The sequence below is a fragment of the Garra rufa genome, chromosome 14 (genome assembly GCF_049309525.1).
Source record: "Garra rufa chromosome 14, GarRuf1.0, whole genome shotgun sequence".
NCBI lineage: Eukaryota > Metazoa > Chordata > Actinopteri > Cypriniformes > Cyprinidae > Garra > Garra rufa.
Genome location: NC_133374.1, coordinates 5,229,085 through 5,249,825, shown reverse-complemented (window position 1 = coordinate 5,249,825; position 20,741 = coordinate 5,229,085). Strand labels below are relative to the sequence as shown.

At 34.0% G+C, this 20,741-nt stretch overlaps 1 protein-coding gene across 1 annotated transcript in view; it reads right to left on the bottom strand.

Annotated features, from left to right (window-relative positions):
- The window catches only part of LOC141285430 (ragulator complex protein LAMTOR1-like), a 154,005-nt gene extending 133,471 nt beyond the window's left edge, over window positions 1–20,534 (bottom strand). The window contains exons 1-3 of the mRNA XM_073818447.1: window positions 20,360–20,534; window positions 18,151–18,287; window positions 17,982–18,059 (exon numbers count right to left, since the gene is read on the bottom strand). Coding sequence (XP_073674548.1) covers window positions 17,982–18,059; window positions 18,151–18,287; window positions 20,360–20,392 — 248 coding nt within the window. The 5' untranslated portion in view covers window positions 20,393–20,534. The remainder of the gene's footprint in view (window positions 1–17,981; window positions 18,060–18,150; window positions 18,288–20,359) is intronic.
- Between the last annotated feature and the right edge of the window lie 207 nt (window positions 20,535–20,741).

The following is a 20,741-nucleotide window of genomic DNA, read 5'->3' as shown; positions in this document are numbered from 1 at the left end:
TGCCTTTAGGTGTATCCAGCCACTGACATGGCATTACACAGATGTTATCACATTTGTGTAAATATTGCTCACTTACACATTTATCAAAAATCAAACCTATTGTTTTTCTGTTATAATAATCCCTATTGCAATTTAAAACCTGATGCCGAAAAAGCAATCTTTGGCAAACACAGCACACAAAATCTGGCCCATCTTTTACCAAATCAAAAAAACGCTCCATAACATAATCAAACTGTTCTGCTTTTACTTTAATTTGTTGCCTTTTAAATTGCATACTTCTTTTAACATGTTTCTTATGCTCAGGATTTTCATGATATTTTCTTTTACTAATAGCCTTTACATTCTCTCTATGCAACTGATTTAAGTTATATTTTCTTTTACTCATTTCTTTTACCTTTTTCTTGTGCAACAAGTTTTGCTGATACTTCTTTTTGCTCATGTTCTTTACCTTCTCCTTATGCAAAACATTTACTTGATACTTTCTTTTGCTCATGTTTTTTACTTTCTCCTTGTACAATAAATTTTCTTGATACTTTCTTTTGCTCATGTTTTTTACCTTCTCCTTATGCAATACATTTTCTTGATACTTTCTTTTGCTCATGTTTTTTACCTTCTCCTTATGCAATACATTTTCTTGATACTTTCTTTTGCTCATGTTTTTTACCTTCTCCTTATGCAAAACATTTTCTTGATACTTTCTTTTGCTCATGTCCTTTACCTTCACTTTATGCAACACATTTTCTTGATACTTTTTTTTGCTCATTTCCTTTACCTTCACCTTATGCAAGACATTTTCTTGATACTTTCTTTTGCTCATGTCCTTTACCTTCACTCTATGCAACACATTTTCTCGATACTTTTTTTTGCTCATGTCCTTTACCTTCACCATATGCAATACATTTTCTTGATACTTTCTTTTGCTCATGTCCTTTACCTTCTCCTTATGCAACACATTTTCTTGATACTTTCTTTTGCTCATGTCCTTTACCTTCACCTTATGCAATACATTTTCTTGATACTTTATTTTGCTCATGTCCTTTACCTTCTCCTTATGCAACACATTTTCTTGATACTTTCTTTTGCTCATGTCTATTTTCTTCTCCCTATGCAACAAATTTTCTTGATATTTAATGTTTTTTTTAAAGGACAATTTACTTTTATAATACTTAGAAAAACAATAATTGCTTTTTGAAATATTTGCAGTCATCTCTATTTGTGTTTTAGTATTCTTTCTACACATATACCGTGTTTCAGGCAAATTACTCCCTTTGCACAAATCAAAACAAACATTCTTATCAACATGTTGAATGCAAATTATAGGCTCAAAACTATTATTTGTACAATGTTTCAAATAAATTCCATTACTTCCAATCTCTGCACTCATGCAACTGTATTTGACCCATTTCCCCCCATTATATATAAATAGATCCACTCCTAAAGCATTTGCTGTACCTTGGAATTCTATGTCTGTAGCACAATATCCAACATATCGCATCCGTGACTTTAAAAGATATTCTGACATTGAAGCAAATTTTTTACCTACTAACTTCATCTGTTCTTCACTGTGATTTTCCATATACTTCACAACAGCAAGTCTTATCTTCCGATGACTGTTTTCAGAACCACTAATTGCTTGAGCTACTGCTCTAAAAAAACTATTACCATCCTTTTCCACTTTATCTGTCTTGCAAACAACACCTAAAGATCCATTAACAGTAGGTACTTGTATATTTTCTCTTTCAAATTTCAAGTTAAATTTATTGCATAATGCTTCTGCAACTTTCGTGGACAGAGGACTATATATAAACGTCATTTCACTTTCATTTTCTACAACTTTAACATCAGGATCTGTTACTATTACAGCTGCACAACATGTGTGATTTTGCATTGTCTTTAGCTCGCTATGATGCTGTTGTTCAGACCTAAACTGCATTTTCTTACTAATAATCTGTTTGTTGTTTTCCAAAGTTACAACGTTCTTTTCATTCTCACTGTTTGCTCTAATATTGTACCCCTCAAGGTACGGCATACTGATTTTGCAGTAGCCATAACAACTGTCTAGTTCAGGCTTATTAACACAAACTACAGTCTCGAAATGGTTTTCATGGCAGTTTTCTAAATAAATGCTGTGTTTTGACAAACAATTACCATTGCAACTGTATTTTAACCAACGACCATCATAAAATGTATATACATCAATTCCTAAATAATCCGCTGTTACTTGTATTTCAACTTCTGTTGCCCATCTATTAACATATCTCATTTTAGATTTGTTAATATACTCAGATACTGAAGAATACTCTCTTCTCAAAATGTTTCGATATTTTTCACCATTCTTTTCCAAATGATGCACAACACCAAGACGTATTTTTCTATGATGCTTTTGTGTGCCACTTACTGCTTGAGAAATGGCTCGGAAGAAACAGTTTCCATCAGCCACTATACTGTCATTTTTGCATGGAACTCCTAACAAGCCAACATGTGTAGATGCTGGAACATTTAGTTTTTCAAAATTCACCTTTAAATGAGTACACAATGTCTGACTTACATGTTTACAAATAGGATTAAATATCATGTTTTTAGTTCTTGCATTACTAACAAATTCAACATCTGAATTAATTTCAGTTGCATCGTACCGTTTCAATTTCTTTGAAGCCCTGTTACTTACTGAAATTTTACGCTTAGTTGTTGCATCATTATTTGCTGGCAGATCTTTTCCAGAATTCTCATCAAAGGCAATTTTAAATGTCTTGTCTATGTCTTTGTCACTCTCTGCCACTCTGAAACATTTTGTAGGTTTCTCATTTTTTATTTTTGATGCATCACACTCTATAGGTTTTCTTGTTGTAATAGTGACACAGATACCAGCTATTTCAAAAGCTTTTGGTTTCTTACTGAGCCCTTTAGCTAAAAGCAAGATGTGACAGATCAGATCTTTAAGTGAACAAAAATATACAACAATACTCCTTCCATTTCCATCAACCATGCCAAGAGCACTTCGTGCATGAGAGTCAATCAGTGCATACTGTCCATTTTGAGAAATGATTGCACATGTACTGTCACACAATGTTAAAAGACAAGTGTCATACTTCGCAAACATTTTTTCCAGTCCAACTGAAAGACTGCTGCAGGCACCGCTCTCAATAATTTCACCATCAACCACATCTGTATCACCACTGACAAAGTCACCATATTCAAACGAAAAACATTCTCCATCAATAACTGATTCTTTGGGCAAATCATTAACACACAACAGATTTGACGAATGGCTAATCCTATTACTCTCTCGCAACTCTGTGTACAACTCGTCACCGAAAACAACAACTCTGTCAAGGTCTTTGGTCTGCCATGAGAAAGCACTATCAACTGTATGCTTTGCTAGGCTTACTAAACCTATTGCCATACATTGAAGTCCTCCATATTTAAACCGGTCATTCCCCTGATGAAAGGATCCTCTTACACTGTTTTCAAGTCTGACAGTAGCGCTATCCTCAAACTCAGCTACAACTTCAGTGCCTGTATTTACAAATTCAACACCTTTAATTTTAACATCGCTGTCTGAAAACACTGTACCACAACCATGATGTTCTTCACCTGTCTTCACAGAAATAGAACTAATTGCATACCACTCAGCATCTAAAGAGTTCTTCAGATTCCTGATATGAACCATTAGATCATTAAGACATGTGTTAAAGACAACCACAGGCGTGCCAACATCAGATGCCAACCCAAACATATTGCGAGTGCCGAAATCAACCACCACAAAATAGTTATTGTGATGAATAATGACACTAACTGCACTGTGAAGATTTAGCAGACACATTCCATCCCTCAACAAATATTCTTGCAGTTTTTCATAGATCACACTCTCCTCTTCTGACAATCCAAAATCTTTGTACACTGGAATTCCAATTTCTGCATCCCACTTCCTACCAAACACATTGTGCTGTTTAATTAACTTACACAACTCTTTCTGTTTACATTCTCTTTTCTGATCTGCCTTAACTACACATTGGGCTAATTTACTCCCTTCTACACACATGTCATCAATATCTGTCTGTGTCCATGTACACACAGGAGCAATCCCATGTTTGATTGCAGCCACAACACAACATCCTATCAATGCATCACAACTTAATGGGGCAGCTCTTACATGTTTCCCAGCAACAACAGACCTCTGCAATTTTTCAGAACATATACATGCATTAGCATCGTTCTTACTTTTGATGCATCTTTGTGTGCGCCGCATACGAAACCCCTTCTTCCGCGGCATCTACAATAAACAGAAATTATTGAAATTATTACAGCTATACAATAACTAATGGTTGACATAGGTTTGCTTTTAGTGTACATGTTTTTATTTTATTTTCCCTTACATCTATTGTCAAGTTAAAATTTTTGTACATCAATGCATTTTCTGTTGTAATAATTAAGACAAATGCTGATATAAAACCATCAGTGAATGTGGTAAAAATAAAATAATTTTTCCTACATTGATGCACAAGAGATAATCATACTGGCATAATGTCTGGATAAATAAACTAATCAAAAAGAAACACCATCTCACATTCAAATTATTTTATTCTAAGCATGTTTCTTAATTTCTAAATAGTATAGCTAAACCTACACAGTAAACCTAAAAGTAAATATATTTTTTATAATAGTAGTAACTTTAAATGGTCAATTATAATAGGCTAAATCAACAAAAGCTAAAAAAAAAAAAAAAACATACAATAACAATGATCAAATAAGATGTGTTCCTTGTTTACTAAAATAAAGAAAATAAGAATATAAAATATAAAGAATCATAAAAAATATAGAGAAATTGTTTAACAATAAATTATACAGGCTGGTGTTTATTATAACTATATTACCTCCAAAATTATACATTAATGACTGACATCTATTTTGGAATGCTATCAACAATTAAAGTAACTTACCTTTCGTCCCACTAAGTTCTGTTTTCTTCTACTCAAATTCTCAAAAGGTCTTGTAATATGTATTACCTCGTTCCTTTTAATATATGCTGAACTGTCAAAAAGAAAAACAGCATGACGAGACACATACATAATACAGAAAACTTGAACAAAAACAGACTTCTTTCAAAAAAGTTTACTGACCCCACAAAATTATTAACATTAACAATAATACAACTATTGCTCAATGACTAACATAAAATAAACATTATTCTTAATTCAAGTATCCACTCACAAACTACCAGAATGCTCTACTTTAAAGTAGCCACAAAAAAATCCACTCAACAGAAACTCTAAATATTCAACAACTTAGTCTTTGCATATAATCAAAAACACATCAAATAACACTTATTTTTAAAGTACTGTTAAAGAGGAAGGAATATATAGTATACTATAAAATTATATTAAGGTAAATAAAATGTATGCTTAAATGAAACGCATTCCTCCAACTGCTTATCACATTAAATTAAATCTGATTTAGTCTAATAAACAGGAAACAAAATGTGTCTTTTTATACACAAATAAAATCACTATACACAGAAATATATTGTATATTACGTTTCAACCTACAGTATATATACAGACACATAATTTTTAAACAAAATAACACATAAATGACTAACTGCTAATTTTCAAACAATTTAAATAACTTGCCTTGCTTCCCACCAACTTCTTGTTCTCAAATTCTCAGAGGGTCTTCCAACATGTAGGTCACTCTTGCCTTTTATTATATGCAAAACTGTCAAAAACCAACACAAAATGGCATATTGTTATCTTTTTTGGTACCTTATATTAATACACACACAATATGAAAACAGATAATGTTTAACATGATTGAAAAATATATATTAATCAGGTATTTCACCTAAAATGGTAAAAAATAAAACATTATTTTTTATTGTTAAGTAATAATAATTTTTATGATGCAGACACTAGAGTTGGGGTACTCGGACTTGTACTCGGACTCGAGTCCGGTCTCGAGTACAATTTTTAGCGGACTCGGACTTGTCACGGACTCGGATGCATTTTGACTCGGACTTGACTCGGACTCGAGCTTTTCGGACTCGGGAATTATTGCCGAGTCCAGCCGAGTCCAGGGACAGTTGATGGAAATTTTACTGACTCGATGCATTATTACGAAAGTGACATTCAGTATTATTGGCATGTGTTTTAAAGTCTTGCCGGTACTTGAAAGCCTGCCTCTCAGTCAGCGCACAATGCTGAATTAAACTCTTTCTCTATTGCTACACACTTACACGAAAGGTAATGTCAAAATGCATCGTCTTGGAGAGCATTCATGTAAATGCTATCGGTTTTGTGTTGAGTTAGAAATACAGATGTGTCAAAATATATGATCTGTGCGTCCGGTCTTAAAGCGACAGCAGTGTAAACCTGCCACAGACTGCGTCATAATCAAACAACAAAATAAAAAGAGAAAATCACTCACTGCTCTTGATTGAAGCAGTTTAGCAATTTTAATAAGAATCATCTATATTTATTATATACGGTGAAGATTGTAGATAGTTTTATTTTTACATTTATTACTTCATTAAATGTTTGTAGTACACTATTTCTGTGGTATACTTTACTATATAGATCAATCTGAAAAACGTATAAAACTATTTCATTTGTATTTTGATTATTATATTTATTTATGCTTTTGCTTGTAATTAATTATTAGACTGTTTATTTTCCTTCAGTAAGCTTGAGAATGTTTTACTTACTTACTTGGGTGTGCATTATTTTCTAATAATTCAATGGCCCGTTGTCAATAGACCAATTTGGAGTAGACGTTACAGTTATGTCAGTAAAAAAATACTATTTAAACCTATAACATTTTACATTTACCTATTTTATCTCAGAATTCAGAATTTTTTTATGTCGTTTATATGTTGTATTTAAGACTTTAGAACTCAATTTAACGCAGCAATAGCAAGTTTGTCAGTTCTGAGGGAAAAAATAAACTCATGACTTTAGCTGAGAGGAAAAGGGAGAATGTATTTTCTTATCAGAATTGTGAGATATAATCTCGAAATTGAGAAAATAAAGTCAGAATTTTATTCTTTTATTCCATGACTTCCATGTCATTAACCCTCACAGCCTCATTTTCATCTAAGAAAAATATGTCACTAGCTGTCCATCTCTTCACCTACCCCTCCCTTTATCACAGATTCATTCTTTTACTCGTAGGTACAGTCCTGTCCTTCCCTTATAATTCCCACATTGTCCTTCCCACATTCTAAAAGCTGTTTCACTCTGAAATATGTCATAATATCAAGTCAGTCATAACTTCTGTTACATGACTTTAAGTTTGCTGAGCAGGACACTAATGAGATGGTGTGAAATAAAAAAATCAAAATGGCAATATGCAACAGAGGTTTCCTTTTGTTACATTTAAATTGTCATTGCCTTATTGTAGTTGTACAAATTAAAACAAGGTTAAGATACTGACAAACAGTAGTTTTTAGTTGGACTCGGTCGGACTCGACTCGGACTCGACCCATTTGGACTCGGACTTGAGTCCGACTCGCCCCATTTTGGACTCGGACTTGACTCGGACTCGACTGGTTAAAGACTCGGACTCGACTCGGACTCGACTTACGTGGACTCGACCCAACACTAGCAGACACTAATACAACATTCTTTATGTAGCATAGCAGAAATAAGCTAAGAACTGCATAAAAAACTGTTCTTTTTCATTTACAAATTATATCTGCAAATCAATTTAATTTACAAATTATATCTACAAATCATACACAAAACCAAAAACTACACTGCAATGAGGAGCTGAGGTTCTAAAACATAACAAGAACAAAACACACACATACACTTACACAAACTCTTAAGTACTGTAACAGAAGGTTTTTGTTTTTTTCAAAAGTTTAAAATACAAATCAATAATATTTCATACAAGCATAATGCAAACAAATATAATTTACTTTCACTATTTACTATTCTAACCCATCTCTATGAATGGCTTACCAAATCCTACAAAGTGGAACAAAACATTGTAAACTGTAAAACACATTCATTCTTTCCAAAAATAGCATTGTACTCTCATATGTCATGTTTTACATTATAAACCATTTCCATACAACTATATTTGCATTCATTATAATTATTCTAAACTTTTGTATTATATTTTAATGCACCTGTTTCTTTAAGGTATCAATTACATTTCTACCAATAAACAGTATTGCTGTTTAATATTTCATATGTTTTTTACACAAACATAATCTGCAAAATCTTTTTAAAGAAACTAATTTAACAGGAACATATTATATTACTCTAGAGTACATTTATACCAAACAAAACACTACAGATGTGTTACCCAAACTGCATTTTGAATAATACTGCATACTAAAAACAGTTTACAACAACTATAGTAGCAGACATTAACAATAACACAACAAGTGCTCATAGACTGACGTGAAATAAACTGTATTTTTTTCCTGCAACTAGCCTCTCTACCACCACACACCCCAATGCTAGTCACAAAAAATCAACAACAGAAATCTTCCAATGCCAAACAACTTAACATTAACCACGGCTATTTGCATATAATAAAAAATACATAAAATACCACTTATTCTCTTCAGTGCTATTATAGGTTAGGAAAATGACACTGAAAATGACATATTTTTTGAAAATACAAATACATGGAAAATATTACAAACTCTGACCATTCTAATCACACTAGTGAATAGCGATGTACAAAAATAACAGCTGACATTCACTAAAATAAAAGCACTACAAATATAGCTTCTTACCTCTGTATTTGTTGAAAATACAACCTGTTTGTACAATCAAGTTTAAAAAACACAGCACTCATCCTTCCAACCAATAGATTTAAATTCCAAAACCACACCTCCTCTTCACACCTAGTCCCCCATCCACAAAACAGCTGTATCAATGTATACTACAGTACAACAGTTTTCACTCTAATACCTTGATTACTCAAGAGCAAACCTTTTCTATAAAGCAAAGCACACAACTTTATATTTTTAAACATCCAAACATACTACACAAACAAAAGCATCTTGTTTTATATATACCACTGTAATGCATCAACCATTTTATTTTCCTTTTTTCTCCTCCCAAAGTCACCTTGCATTAATTCACTGCTTATTTCTTGCACTGTGGTCAACCCAAACTGCATTTTGAATAATAGTGCATACTAAAAACAGTTTACAACAACTATAGTAGCAGACATTAACAATAACACAACAAGTGCTCATAGACTGACGTGAAATAAACTATATTTTTTTCCTGCAACTAGCCTCTCTACCACCACACACCCCAATGCTAGTCACAAAAAAATCAACAACAGAAATCTTCCAATGCCAAGCAATTTAACATTAACCACGGCTATTTGCATATAATAAAAAATACATAAAATACCACTTATTCTCTTCAGTGCTATTATAGGTTAGGAAAATGACACTGAAAATGACATATTTTTTGAAAATACAAATACATGGAAAATATTACAAACTCTGACCATTCTAATCACACTAGTGAATAGCGATGTACAAAAATAACAGCTGACATTCACTAAAATAAAAGCACTACAAATATAGCTTCTTACCTCTGTATTCGTTGAAAATACAACCTGTTTGTACAATCAAGTTTAAAAAACACAGCACTCATCCTTCCAACCAATAAATTTAAATTCCAAAACCACACCTCCTCTTCACACCTAGTCCCCCATCCACAAAACAGCTGTATCAATGTATACTACAGTACAACAGTTTTCACTCTAATACCTTGATTACTCAAGAGCAAACCTTTACTATAAAGCAAAGCACACAACTTTATATTTTTAAACATCCAATCATACTACACAAACAAAAGCATCTTGTTTTATATATATCACTGTAATGCATCAACCATTTTATTTTCCTTTTTTCTCCTCCCAAAGTCACCTTGCATTAATTCACTACTTATTTCTTGCACTGTGGTCTATATATTTACATATATCACTTCATAACTGTATTACAGTTTATTGTTTAATCCCAATATATACTAGAGTAAAATTCTCACTCTGCAACCTATATTTCACCACTTTTTTTTCTAAAATATGCTTTAATATATTCTTGTAATTCTTTCTTTTACACCTTAAGTCCACAGCAATCACAATCACACACACATCCTGTCTATACAACATGCAAACACACAAAAGAAAGTCGTTAAGAGGATTATCTGTCTGCCTTCCTTCTGCAGACATGTGAACGACTCTTAAGGTAAAACTCACTTGTTTGGTAAAGTCCAAAAGCAACACTTAAAACGTTACATAGATCAATGAAAATTTACATTTTCTTAATCCTGTTCCTCTACTTTTATGTGACTTTTCACATATAGACTCAATTTTCATGTACTCTTTTTCTCACAACTCTTTCATTAATTCCATAGTTTTTTTTCTTTGCAATACATTATACAGTATGCAAAACCAATAAAAGCACACATGACTTCTAAATTATTTTCATAGCAACTTCTGTTCATTACAACAAAACAGTAAACATCCAAAACACATATCACCTTAATGTATGTCTACTTCATACCTTCACTTTTACACCTTTTTTCTGACTTCTAAAATAAATAAATTTTTATTTAATTTATATATATTACCACTTTAAGCTCCAAAAAAAAAAACTTACTATGGTGTACCTTGAACATCTTTATTTCATACTTGTGAATCCCACATCTTCTGTGATCAAATCAATAAAATACATTTACTACAAATTGTTCAAAACCCAGCGAAATATGAACAATATGTAATTTAATCCAACACAATGAACTAAAATACTGTATTACTATTGTGCCAAGTTGTCTAAATACTTTACCATGTTTCTTTTTACCCCCTTTGTAATTTTTACCCCCATTTTATATCCCAATAATTTATACAATTTGTTTATTTAAAAAAATACACATGCATCTGAAACGTTCCAACATTTATTTTTATTTAAAAATCGAAAACCTACCACCTCCAACAAAATATATGACAAATTAATATAAGCATATTGTCAAACATCACAAAAGATATATGCAGCGCTAAAATTAAACAACAATTACTTTTATTTGAATAATCCCTGCACACATTTGAAAAAAACATTTTTCACAAAATATGTACAACAATTACAATGTATATACAACACTTCTTCCAATGCTTTATTTAACTTCTTCTACCAACTTAGCACTCTTGACTATTCCGCGCTTCACCACTTCACCACCATCCTCTACTTCTGGTTCCAAATGATCTGTTTTTCAAGAAAATTCTTTTAACAACTTTACATGTATCTGAACAACAAACCGTACATTGCAAATGTTGTTATATTTTTATACAATTCTTATATTTTTATACAATCCCTATAACAATTATCATATACTCATGGGGCAGCCATGGCCTAATGTTGAGAGAGTTGGGTTTGTAACCCAAACGTTGCCGGTTCGATTCCCACACCAGCAGGAATTGAAGATGAAGATTGTGAATAAACAGTGTTCTTCCCACCTTTAATACCATGGCTGAAGTGCCATTGAGCAGTGCACTGAACCCCCAGTTTATTAACACATCTAAAATGAGATATGTTAATATCTTGGCAACAGAAGTTGAAATACAAGGAACAGCAAATTATTTAAAAATTGATGTATTTACATTTTATGATGATCGTTGGTTAAAATACAGTTGCATTGGTAAGCTTTTGTCAAAACACAGGATCTACTTGGAAAACTGCCATGAGAACCATTTTGAGACTGTAGTTTGTGTTAATAAGCCTGCTAAATCAGCATGTCTTTCATTGAAGGGTACAATATTAGAGATTTATCTAGATCAACACCAAAATCAGTCAGTCTAATCTAAAGGCTTTAGCAATGTTAAATTGCGAAGATCTTGACTTTTCGTTGAAGAACGTGTCCGTGGCAACGTAACAAAGTTTGACGTTTCGCCATGGACATAGAAGTTGTTATAACTCAGCCATTAAATGTCCGATCTGCCTCAAAATTCACAGGTTTGGTAAAAGTGACACCTAAAGGCCAATATTCACATATTATCATAGCGCCACCTGTTGACAGCAGGATATATCATATCTTTCACTAACTCAAACATACCAAAGTCAATCTGCACCAAACTTCATATGTTTCATAAAAGTGTTGGCCTGAACACATCTACATGCCAATAATCAGTTATAGGCATAGCGCCACCAGCTGGCAGCAGGAACTTTGGCACATTTAAATGACATATTTCTCCTATATTTACTGTATTAAAAGCATACTGCCCACCGTTTGTTGTTTTCCTAAAGCCACCGGTCGGCGGTGAGCCCGGGTGCGAGGGCCCGTTCATCGCTGCTTGCAGCTTTAATTAGGGCCCGAGCCCAAAAGGGCGAAGGCCCTATTGTTCTTCTAAGGATTCTTATTTGTTTTTTTTTTTATTTTTATTTTTATTTTTTTTCAACCGTTGGGGCACTTTTGGGGGCCTTAACATACTCAAAAACTCTTGAAAATTTGCACACACGTTGGAATCTGCCGTCGTCCGGACGCCACAGAGGCTGGGACCCGGGCGTGGTTCAGGGCATCTACAGCGCCCCCTGGAACACAGTTTGAAAACTTGATGTACTGCGCACACATACTTGCACGTACTCATATGAAACTCGGTACACATATAGAACTCATCGAGCTGAACAACTTTTGTACTCTATGTCATGGGCTCCACGCAACAGGAAGTGAGATATTTAGGGCTGTTTAAAAAGCGCATGCTCTGGAATTTAACGTACTCCTCCCAGGAATTCCATGGGATTGTCACCAAACTCGGTCAGCATGATCTCAAGGCATTGGGGACGCTAAATTGCGAGGAGATTTTTGATATCTCGAACGGTTTGGCCGTGGCAAGGCGACAAAGTTATGGCGAGAAATGAGAAACAGGAAGTGTCTAATAACTGTTGCACACATTGCCTGATTCTGATGAAACTTCACCAGTTTGTTCCTTGTATGATGCCGATTCCATAAATGTGACTATTATGAGTCAAAGTTATAGCGCCACCAACTGGCAGCAGGAAACGTGTCATTTTCAAAATGCTTTGAAATCAGCCTCTTAATTTTACTCGATTTTCTTTAAACTTCATCAAAATCATGTCAAAACACGGCTGATAAGAATATGTAAAGGGGTCGATGATAAATCAAATGCTGTTGCCATGGCAACGTGTCAAACTTTAAAATTACATTCCTGTCTTTTCGAGGCAGATAACATGCTTAGAATTTCATGAAACTCAACACACACATCAATATTAATGATAGTTAGACACTGGCAAAAGGTCATAAATGGGCGTGGAGCAGGCACTCTATAGCGCCATCTTTTGACAAAAGTTGGGGGGTTAGTTTTTCCTACAGTCACCAAACTCTGTACATATATTGTTCTCATCAATCTGGACAACTTTCTAAATCAAACTCATTAGCTAAGACCAACAGAAAGCCGGCTATTTTGATTTGAAGGTGGATTTTTTGAAAAATCAGGTAGTAAACAAATTCACACTACTCCTAAGAACAACCAGCTGTTCACACCAAACTTTTTTAACATGAAGAGAAGATTCTGAAGATGTTAAATTGCGAGCGGATTTTGGATATCTCGAACGGTGTTGACGTGGTGATTTTTTAAAGATATAGTAAAAAACATAACCCTAATTTTTTATATCTTTAAAGTGCAGCATCCAAACTCTTTAAAACTTTTTTCACACAGAGATCTAATCATTCTGAGCAAGTGCTGGAAATATTAATTTTATACAAGCTTCAATGAATTAAAGAAAATTAAAAAAATAACTCAGAATCCTGCTGTCACTCTGGTGAATGTCTCTACAGTATGTGTGTGCGTTCAGTCAGGCACAGAGAAGCTCATTATTGCAGGGGGAGGGGTGAGAGGCAGAGAGGGTGACAGAGTAGAGAGCCATCCTACAGACCATCTTTGAACAAAAAATGCACATATGTATTTTAATTACATAAATATGTCTGATCTTTGAGAGTCTGATATTTTGAGAAAATATAAAAGGTCACTTTGTCTTTCATTGTTCGTATTTTGCAGTTGTTGTTTTTTATTTATTTTTTACTTAACTGTACCATGAACTTGTCCTATTCAGTCACATAGCAAAAGATTTAAAAAAATACAACTTTTTAGCATGATCAATTTATCTTCATTGATAGACAATATTTACATAGTGTTATTTATTGAATATAAAATAATAATAATAAAAAAATATGACAAACTTTGACAACAAAACAAACGTTATTGTTATCTCTTCAAAACATCTGAAAACCATAATTTTAAGATCAGTTATAAATATATATATATTACCCCGTTAAAATACTCAACTTGATTTTTAAAGATATTTTGAAAGAATGAAGAGTTTATAGAGCACTTTATTGTGTATTGCTGTACACCCACATGAACTGTGTTCATGTTCATGTTAATTCACAGTACATAAACTTTATATGAATACTTTTTTTAGCTTAATATTAATTAACATTAATAAATGCTATTTATTTATTGGTCATGTTAACTAATATAGTTAATTTTAACAAATGAAACTGGATGGCAACATTTTATATTTTGTGTGTATGTGTCTGTGTGTTGATTTTAAAGTGTAACCCTTTCAATTCTGTAAACTTAAAATCCAAACTAGCAGAGGATTACTGTGAATGCATGTGCCAACTGGGCACCATCTTCCTTATTGATTATTAGTTATGTAGCACTTAAGAGTGATGTCTTATAACAGGAGTCACCAGCAAAGCAATATCCACACAAAAATTGTACAGATAGGTAACAATGACATTTAAGCAGAAGTGGTGGATGTAAAGGAAGCAATAATAACATTTTGCTATCATCATGAATCATGTTCTTATCATCATTTGTAGCATACTGGTTCACAGTTGGCATTTATCTGAAGTCCTTGCATTGATTGCATTTAGTTAAATCAACATTATATTTGGTCAGTCTGATCTTGAAGCCTTAGAGATGTTAAATTGAGAAGATCTTGAGTTTTCATTAAAGGGCATGTCCGTGGTGGCCTGACAAAGTTTGATGTTTCTGCATAGACATAGAAGTGGTTATAACTTAGCCTGAAAATGTCTGATCTGCCACAAAATTCACAGGTTTGGTAAGAGTCCTGGCCTGAAGACACCTAAAGACCAATATTCAGATATTATCATAGCGCCACCTGTTGGCAGCAGGATATCTCATATATTTCACTAACTCAAACATACCAAGGTCAATCTGCACCAAACTTCATATGTTTGATAATAGTGCTGGCCTGAACACATCTACATGCCAATAATCAGTTATAGGCATAGCGCCACCAGCTGGCAGCGGCAAGTTTGGCACATTTAAGTGACTTTGACATATTTCTCCTACATTTACTGTATTAAAAGCATACTGCCCACCGTTTGCTGTTTTCATGAAGCCACCGGTCGGCGGTGAGCCCGGGTGCGAGGGCCCGTTCATCGCTGCTCGCAGCTTTAATTATTATTATTATTCTTCTTCTCCGGAATGAATCGCATTTTTGAGGGCCTAAACATACCCGAAAACTCATGAAACTTTGCACACACATCAAACCTGGCGAAAATGGATGTCTGATATGGGTTTCAGAGATGGGTGTGGCAAAACGGCTCGATAGCGCCACCTTTACACGTTCCGTGGTGTGCGCTTTCAGCTATGATTCACGTACATGCATGAAAATCGGTACACACATGTAACTCACCAATACCTACAAAAAAGCCTCCTGGGACAAAATCCGAAACCCAACAGGAAGTCGGTTATTATTAATTTTCTTAGCAAAATTTGTGTCATTTTTGCCATTTTCAGGCGTCGTACTTGAACAAACTCCTCCTAGAGATTTACTCCGATCAACAGCAAATTTGGTGAGTCTAATCTAAAGCCCTTTGTGACGTTAAATTGTGAAGATCTAGAGTTTTCATCGGAGGGCGTGTCCGTGGCGGCCTCGCAAATTTCGATGTTTCGCCATGAAAAAGGAAGTTGCTATAACTTAGACATAAAATGTCCGATCTGTCCCAAACCTCACATGTGTGATAACAGTCCTGACCTGATGACATCTACATATCCATATTCAGTTATAGTCATAGCGCCACCTGCTGGCAACAGGAAGTGTCATGCTGTACTCTACAACCAACTCCTCCTAGAGATTTATACAGATCAACACCAAAATCGGTCAGTCAAATATAAAGGCCTTAGTGATGTTAAATTGTGAAGATCTTGAGTTTTCGGTAAAGGGCGTGTCCGTGGCGGCCTGACAAATTTCGAGGTCTCGCCATGGATATAAAACTTGTTATAACTCAGCCATAAAATGTCCGATTTGCCTCAAACTTCACATATTCGATAAGAGTCCTGGCCTGAACACAACTGAAGGCCAATATTCTATTATAATCACAGCGCCACCTGTTGGCAACAGGAAATGACTTGTATCAAACTCCTCCTAGAGATTTAATGATATCAACATTATATTTAATCAGTCTGATCTAGAGGCCTTAGAGATGTTAAATTGCGAAGATCTTGAGTTTTCGTTAAAGGGCGTGTCCGTGGCGGCGTGACAAAGTTTGATGTTTCGCCATGGACATAGAAGTTGTTATAACTCAGCCATAAAATGTCCGATCTGCCTCAAACTTCACAGGTTTGGTAAGAGTCCTGGCCTGAAGACACCTAAAGGCCAATATTCAGATATTATCATAGCGCCACCTGTTGGCAGCAGGATATATCATATATTTCACTAACTCAAACATACCAAGGTCAATCTGCACCAAACTTCATATGTTTGATGAAAGTGGTGGCCTGAACACATCTACATGCCAATAATCAGTTATAGGCATAGCGCCACCAGCTGGCAGCAGGAAATTTGGCACATTTAAGTGACTTTGACATATTTCTCATATTTTTACTGTATTAAAAGCATACTACCCACCATTTGCTGTGTTCCTAAAGCCACCGGTCGGCGGTGAGCCCGTGTGCGAGGGCCCGTTCATCGCTGCTTGCAGCTTTAATTATTATTATTATTATTATTATGTTAAAAGCAGTGGAGTCAAATTTTTGTTTTCTTTGATGAATAGAAAGTTCATAAAAACAGCATTTATCTGAAATAGAAATCTTTTGTACCATTATAAATGTCTTTATAATCACTTTTGATCAATTTAAAGCATCCTTCCTAAATAAAAGTATTACTTTTTATTATTATACTGACTCCAAGTTTTTGAATAACATAGCATATAATGTTACAAAAGCTTTTTAATTCAGATGAAGATCTTTGGATCTTTCTATTCAACAAAAATCAGCAAATCATCATATTAGAATGATTTCTGAATGATCAAGTGACACTGAAGACTGGAGTAATGATGCTGAAAATGTAGCTTTGATCACAGGAATATATTACATTTTTAAACGTATTTAAATAGTAAAAATATTTCACAATATTACAGATTTTTTTCTGTATTGTGGATCAAATAAATGCAGGCTTGGTAAGCAGAATACATTCAATACAAAAAACAAACAAAAAACTTTTGACTGGAAAAAGTACTTGTTTCCCAGTGCAAATGTTCAAAAATAATTCAAAAGTAATTTATTCGAAAAGCAAATGACAAAATGGAACAATCATCTGCCAATAGGCTTAATCTTAACTTAATTCAAAGGAAAAACATGTTTTCATTCCCCATTGATGGGTGTTTGTTTCTGGTTTTACTTTAATCTCTTCAGTTTCTCAGAAAACAAGACTTCGGTTTGCATCTTAAGTCAACATCTTGATTTAGGATTTTTAGATATTAAAAAATATCTAAAATATTCATTTTTTGGCAATGCATGCAACATCTAGACTCTGATTTAGGTCCTTTGGAAAAGACATGAGGGTGAGTAAATAATCCCTTAAGCTAAAATATTGATGTTGTAAATAAAAAACTGGCATTACAGAGCTAGTGTTTATGAAGTCACACCATTGGCATCAATGGCATTTCAGTAGTGTAACACACCTGTACTGTCTGGCTCTGTTCATGGATTCACGTTGCTCCAGGCCTTGAGAAACAACCGGCGACACGTCAATTATGCTCCTAACCAGAAGGACAAGAAAAGTGAGTTTTAATCTACCACCCGTGAACAGGCTAACAAACATGCAAACAAACTGTAATGTGTGTCTCGTACAACGCTGTGTTCTTCAGGATGTTCTTGAGCTGGTCCTGTTCATCTGTGCGGCTGAACGACGGCAGGCCTGTGTTTTGCTCCGAACCATAGGTGGAGTCTAGACTTGGGTCAGGAATCAATGGCTTCACCCAGTCCTCCTGCGCAAAAGAGTCAACAAGGAGGCACAACAGGGTCAAAAGCATGATCATTGACACTTTTGAGGAGGCAATAGTAACCCTGGACCACAAAACTTAAGTAGAAGTCTTCAGTAGAATGGGTATATTTGGAGCAATAGCAAACAATACCTTGTATGGGTCAAAATTACAGATTTTTCTTTTATGCCAAAAATCATTAGGATAATAAGTAAAAAGCATGTTCCATAAAGATATTTTGTAAATTTTCTACCATAAATATATCGAAAGTTAATTTTTGATTGGTAATACAGTACAGACCAAAAGTTCAAATGAATGAGAAGGTGTGTTCAAACTTTTGGTCTGTACTGTATATTTTTCTGTTTATTAAAGTTTTTACTTTACATCTGTGCAGTTTTCAGTGGGTTAGTGATATTTTTTAAATATATATAAATTAATAAATAAATATTTTTTTAAATGGGTTTTTATACAAAAACTGCTTTTTTATGTAAAATTCACTTTATAAAAGACCCACATTTCTAACTTTAATTCATGGGGATAACATGGATAATTTCACATGGTTTAGTGTAATATTTTTGCCCATCTTTTGGAAAATCCAGTTTTAAAAGTAAAAAAAATAACTTTTACCCGTAGATGGCTGCAGAGCTCCACTATTTGCTATTTGCTATTTGACCACCTGAAAGATATTTTTTCACAAGTTTTATCTACAGTACAGACCAAACATTTGGACACACCTTCTCATTCATTTGAATGAGAAGGTGTGTCCAAACTTTTGGTCTGTACTGTATGCATTGCTAAGAACTTCATTAGGACAACTTTTCATATTTTTTTTCATTATTTAGATTTTTTTTTTTTTTTGCACCCTCAGATTAAATTTTCAAATAGTTGTATCTCTGCAAAATATTGTCCTATCCTAACTTACCATACATCAATGGACAGCTTATTTAACGGCTTTCAGATGATGAAATATCAATCAATCAATTTCAAATCGACCCTTATGACCAGTTTTGGGGAAAGTTACTTATAAAAGTAATGCATTACAATATTGAGTTACTCCCCCAAAAAGTAACTTATTACTAAAAGTAATGTGTTATGTTACTTTTGCGTTACTTTTTAAATCTGGCAGAGCTTGCTTGTTTGTTTTTAATATAAAAAGTTACATTTTTGGCAGATGTAAAAGCCTTTTCACACCAAATCCTCAGGCTTAGAGAAAAATAAATTCACGTCTGTACAATAGACCGCAGAAGAAAATGTCAACTCTTCAGCAATAAAAAAAAAAGTAGAACAAATGTTAATTATCTTGAGTAATGTTTGCTTATTAGTATGGATGCATTGGATCCTCGAAGGTTGGCAGCAAAGTCATTGGTTAATAAAATGGGATTAAATACATAAAGGATGTTTGTATTATTTTTATATTATGTTTATATTATTTAATTATTGCAGGTTTTGTGTTGATTTTCACTGTTTTTATTCATTTTCTGGAATTCTGTATCTGTTTTTTTAGTGAGTGAGATGAATTAATGCATGTTCACATTTATTCTACAACTAAAGTTACATCTTACTCACAATTTCTCTCAAGATGGGGTCAGGAGAGCTTTTAATCAATAAATGAGGGGGAAAGTAACTGGCGTTACTTATTTGAAAAAGTAACTGATATTTTCTTGCCAATTAAAAAGTAATGCGCTACTTTACTAGTTACTTGTAAAAAGTTACTACGTAACTTGCGTTACAACAATACTTATCACTGATTTCGCCAGATAAAAATAATGCATTACAAATACCTTTCCACAATGCTGTCCATTAATTTTTTTTAACTTTTTCAACATTATACATCAACAACAAAAACAAATTCACACCACATATTTTCAGTTCGCGACAGTTTACATTTCTCATGGTATCAGAAGTAAATAATTTTGAATAGAAAAGTACAGCGTTGTAGTTTAAACACACGCAATACTGGCCTGTTCTTTTAAGAAGTAGGCTACATGTTTGTTGAATGCAATTCCTGTTGTAGGTATACAAAAGCCACAGTTGCATTTTATAGCAGTTTGGGTGTATATAAATTAAATCTTGTCTACCTGGTTGCTATCGGTGCTAAAACAGCACCCCATGATAGTCTTCCAGCAGGTTCAGTCTCTTCTTTATATGAGTTTTTCGTCTTAGAAGCGGTTTGTTTGTCTGTTGGCTGTGAAAACCTTCGCTGCAAACTGAGGAATTATCACATGACAGAACCAAAGCAAGCCTGCAAGGTTAGCAAAAAAAGCGTATTGCGTTCTCCAGCGACACTCAGCGACAAAATCGACACAATCCCATTCATTAGAACAGAGAAGTGGCGACAGAATGTGGGCGTGTCCAGCGACGCGACAAAGTTGAGATCTGTTTCAGGAGCGACTATGGCAAGCCATTTTAGCTTAAAATATTCTAAGTGTTACTTAATTGCATTTTTGCTAGAAACAATTA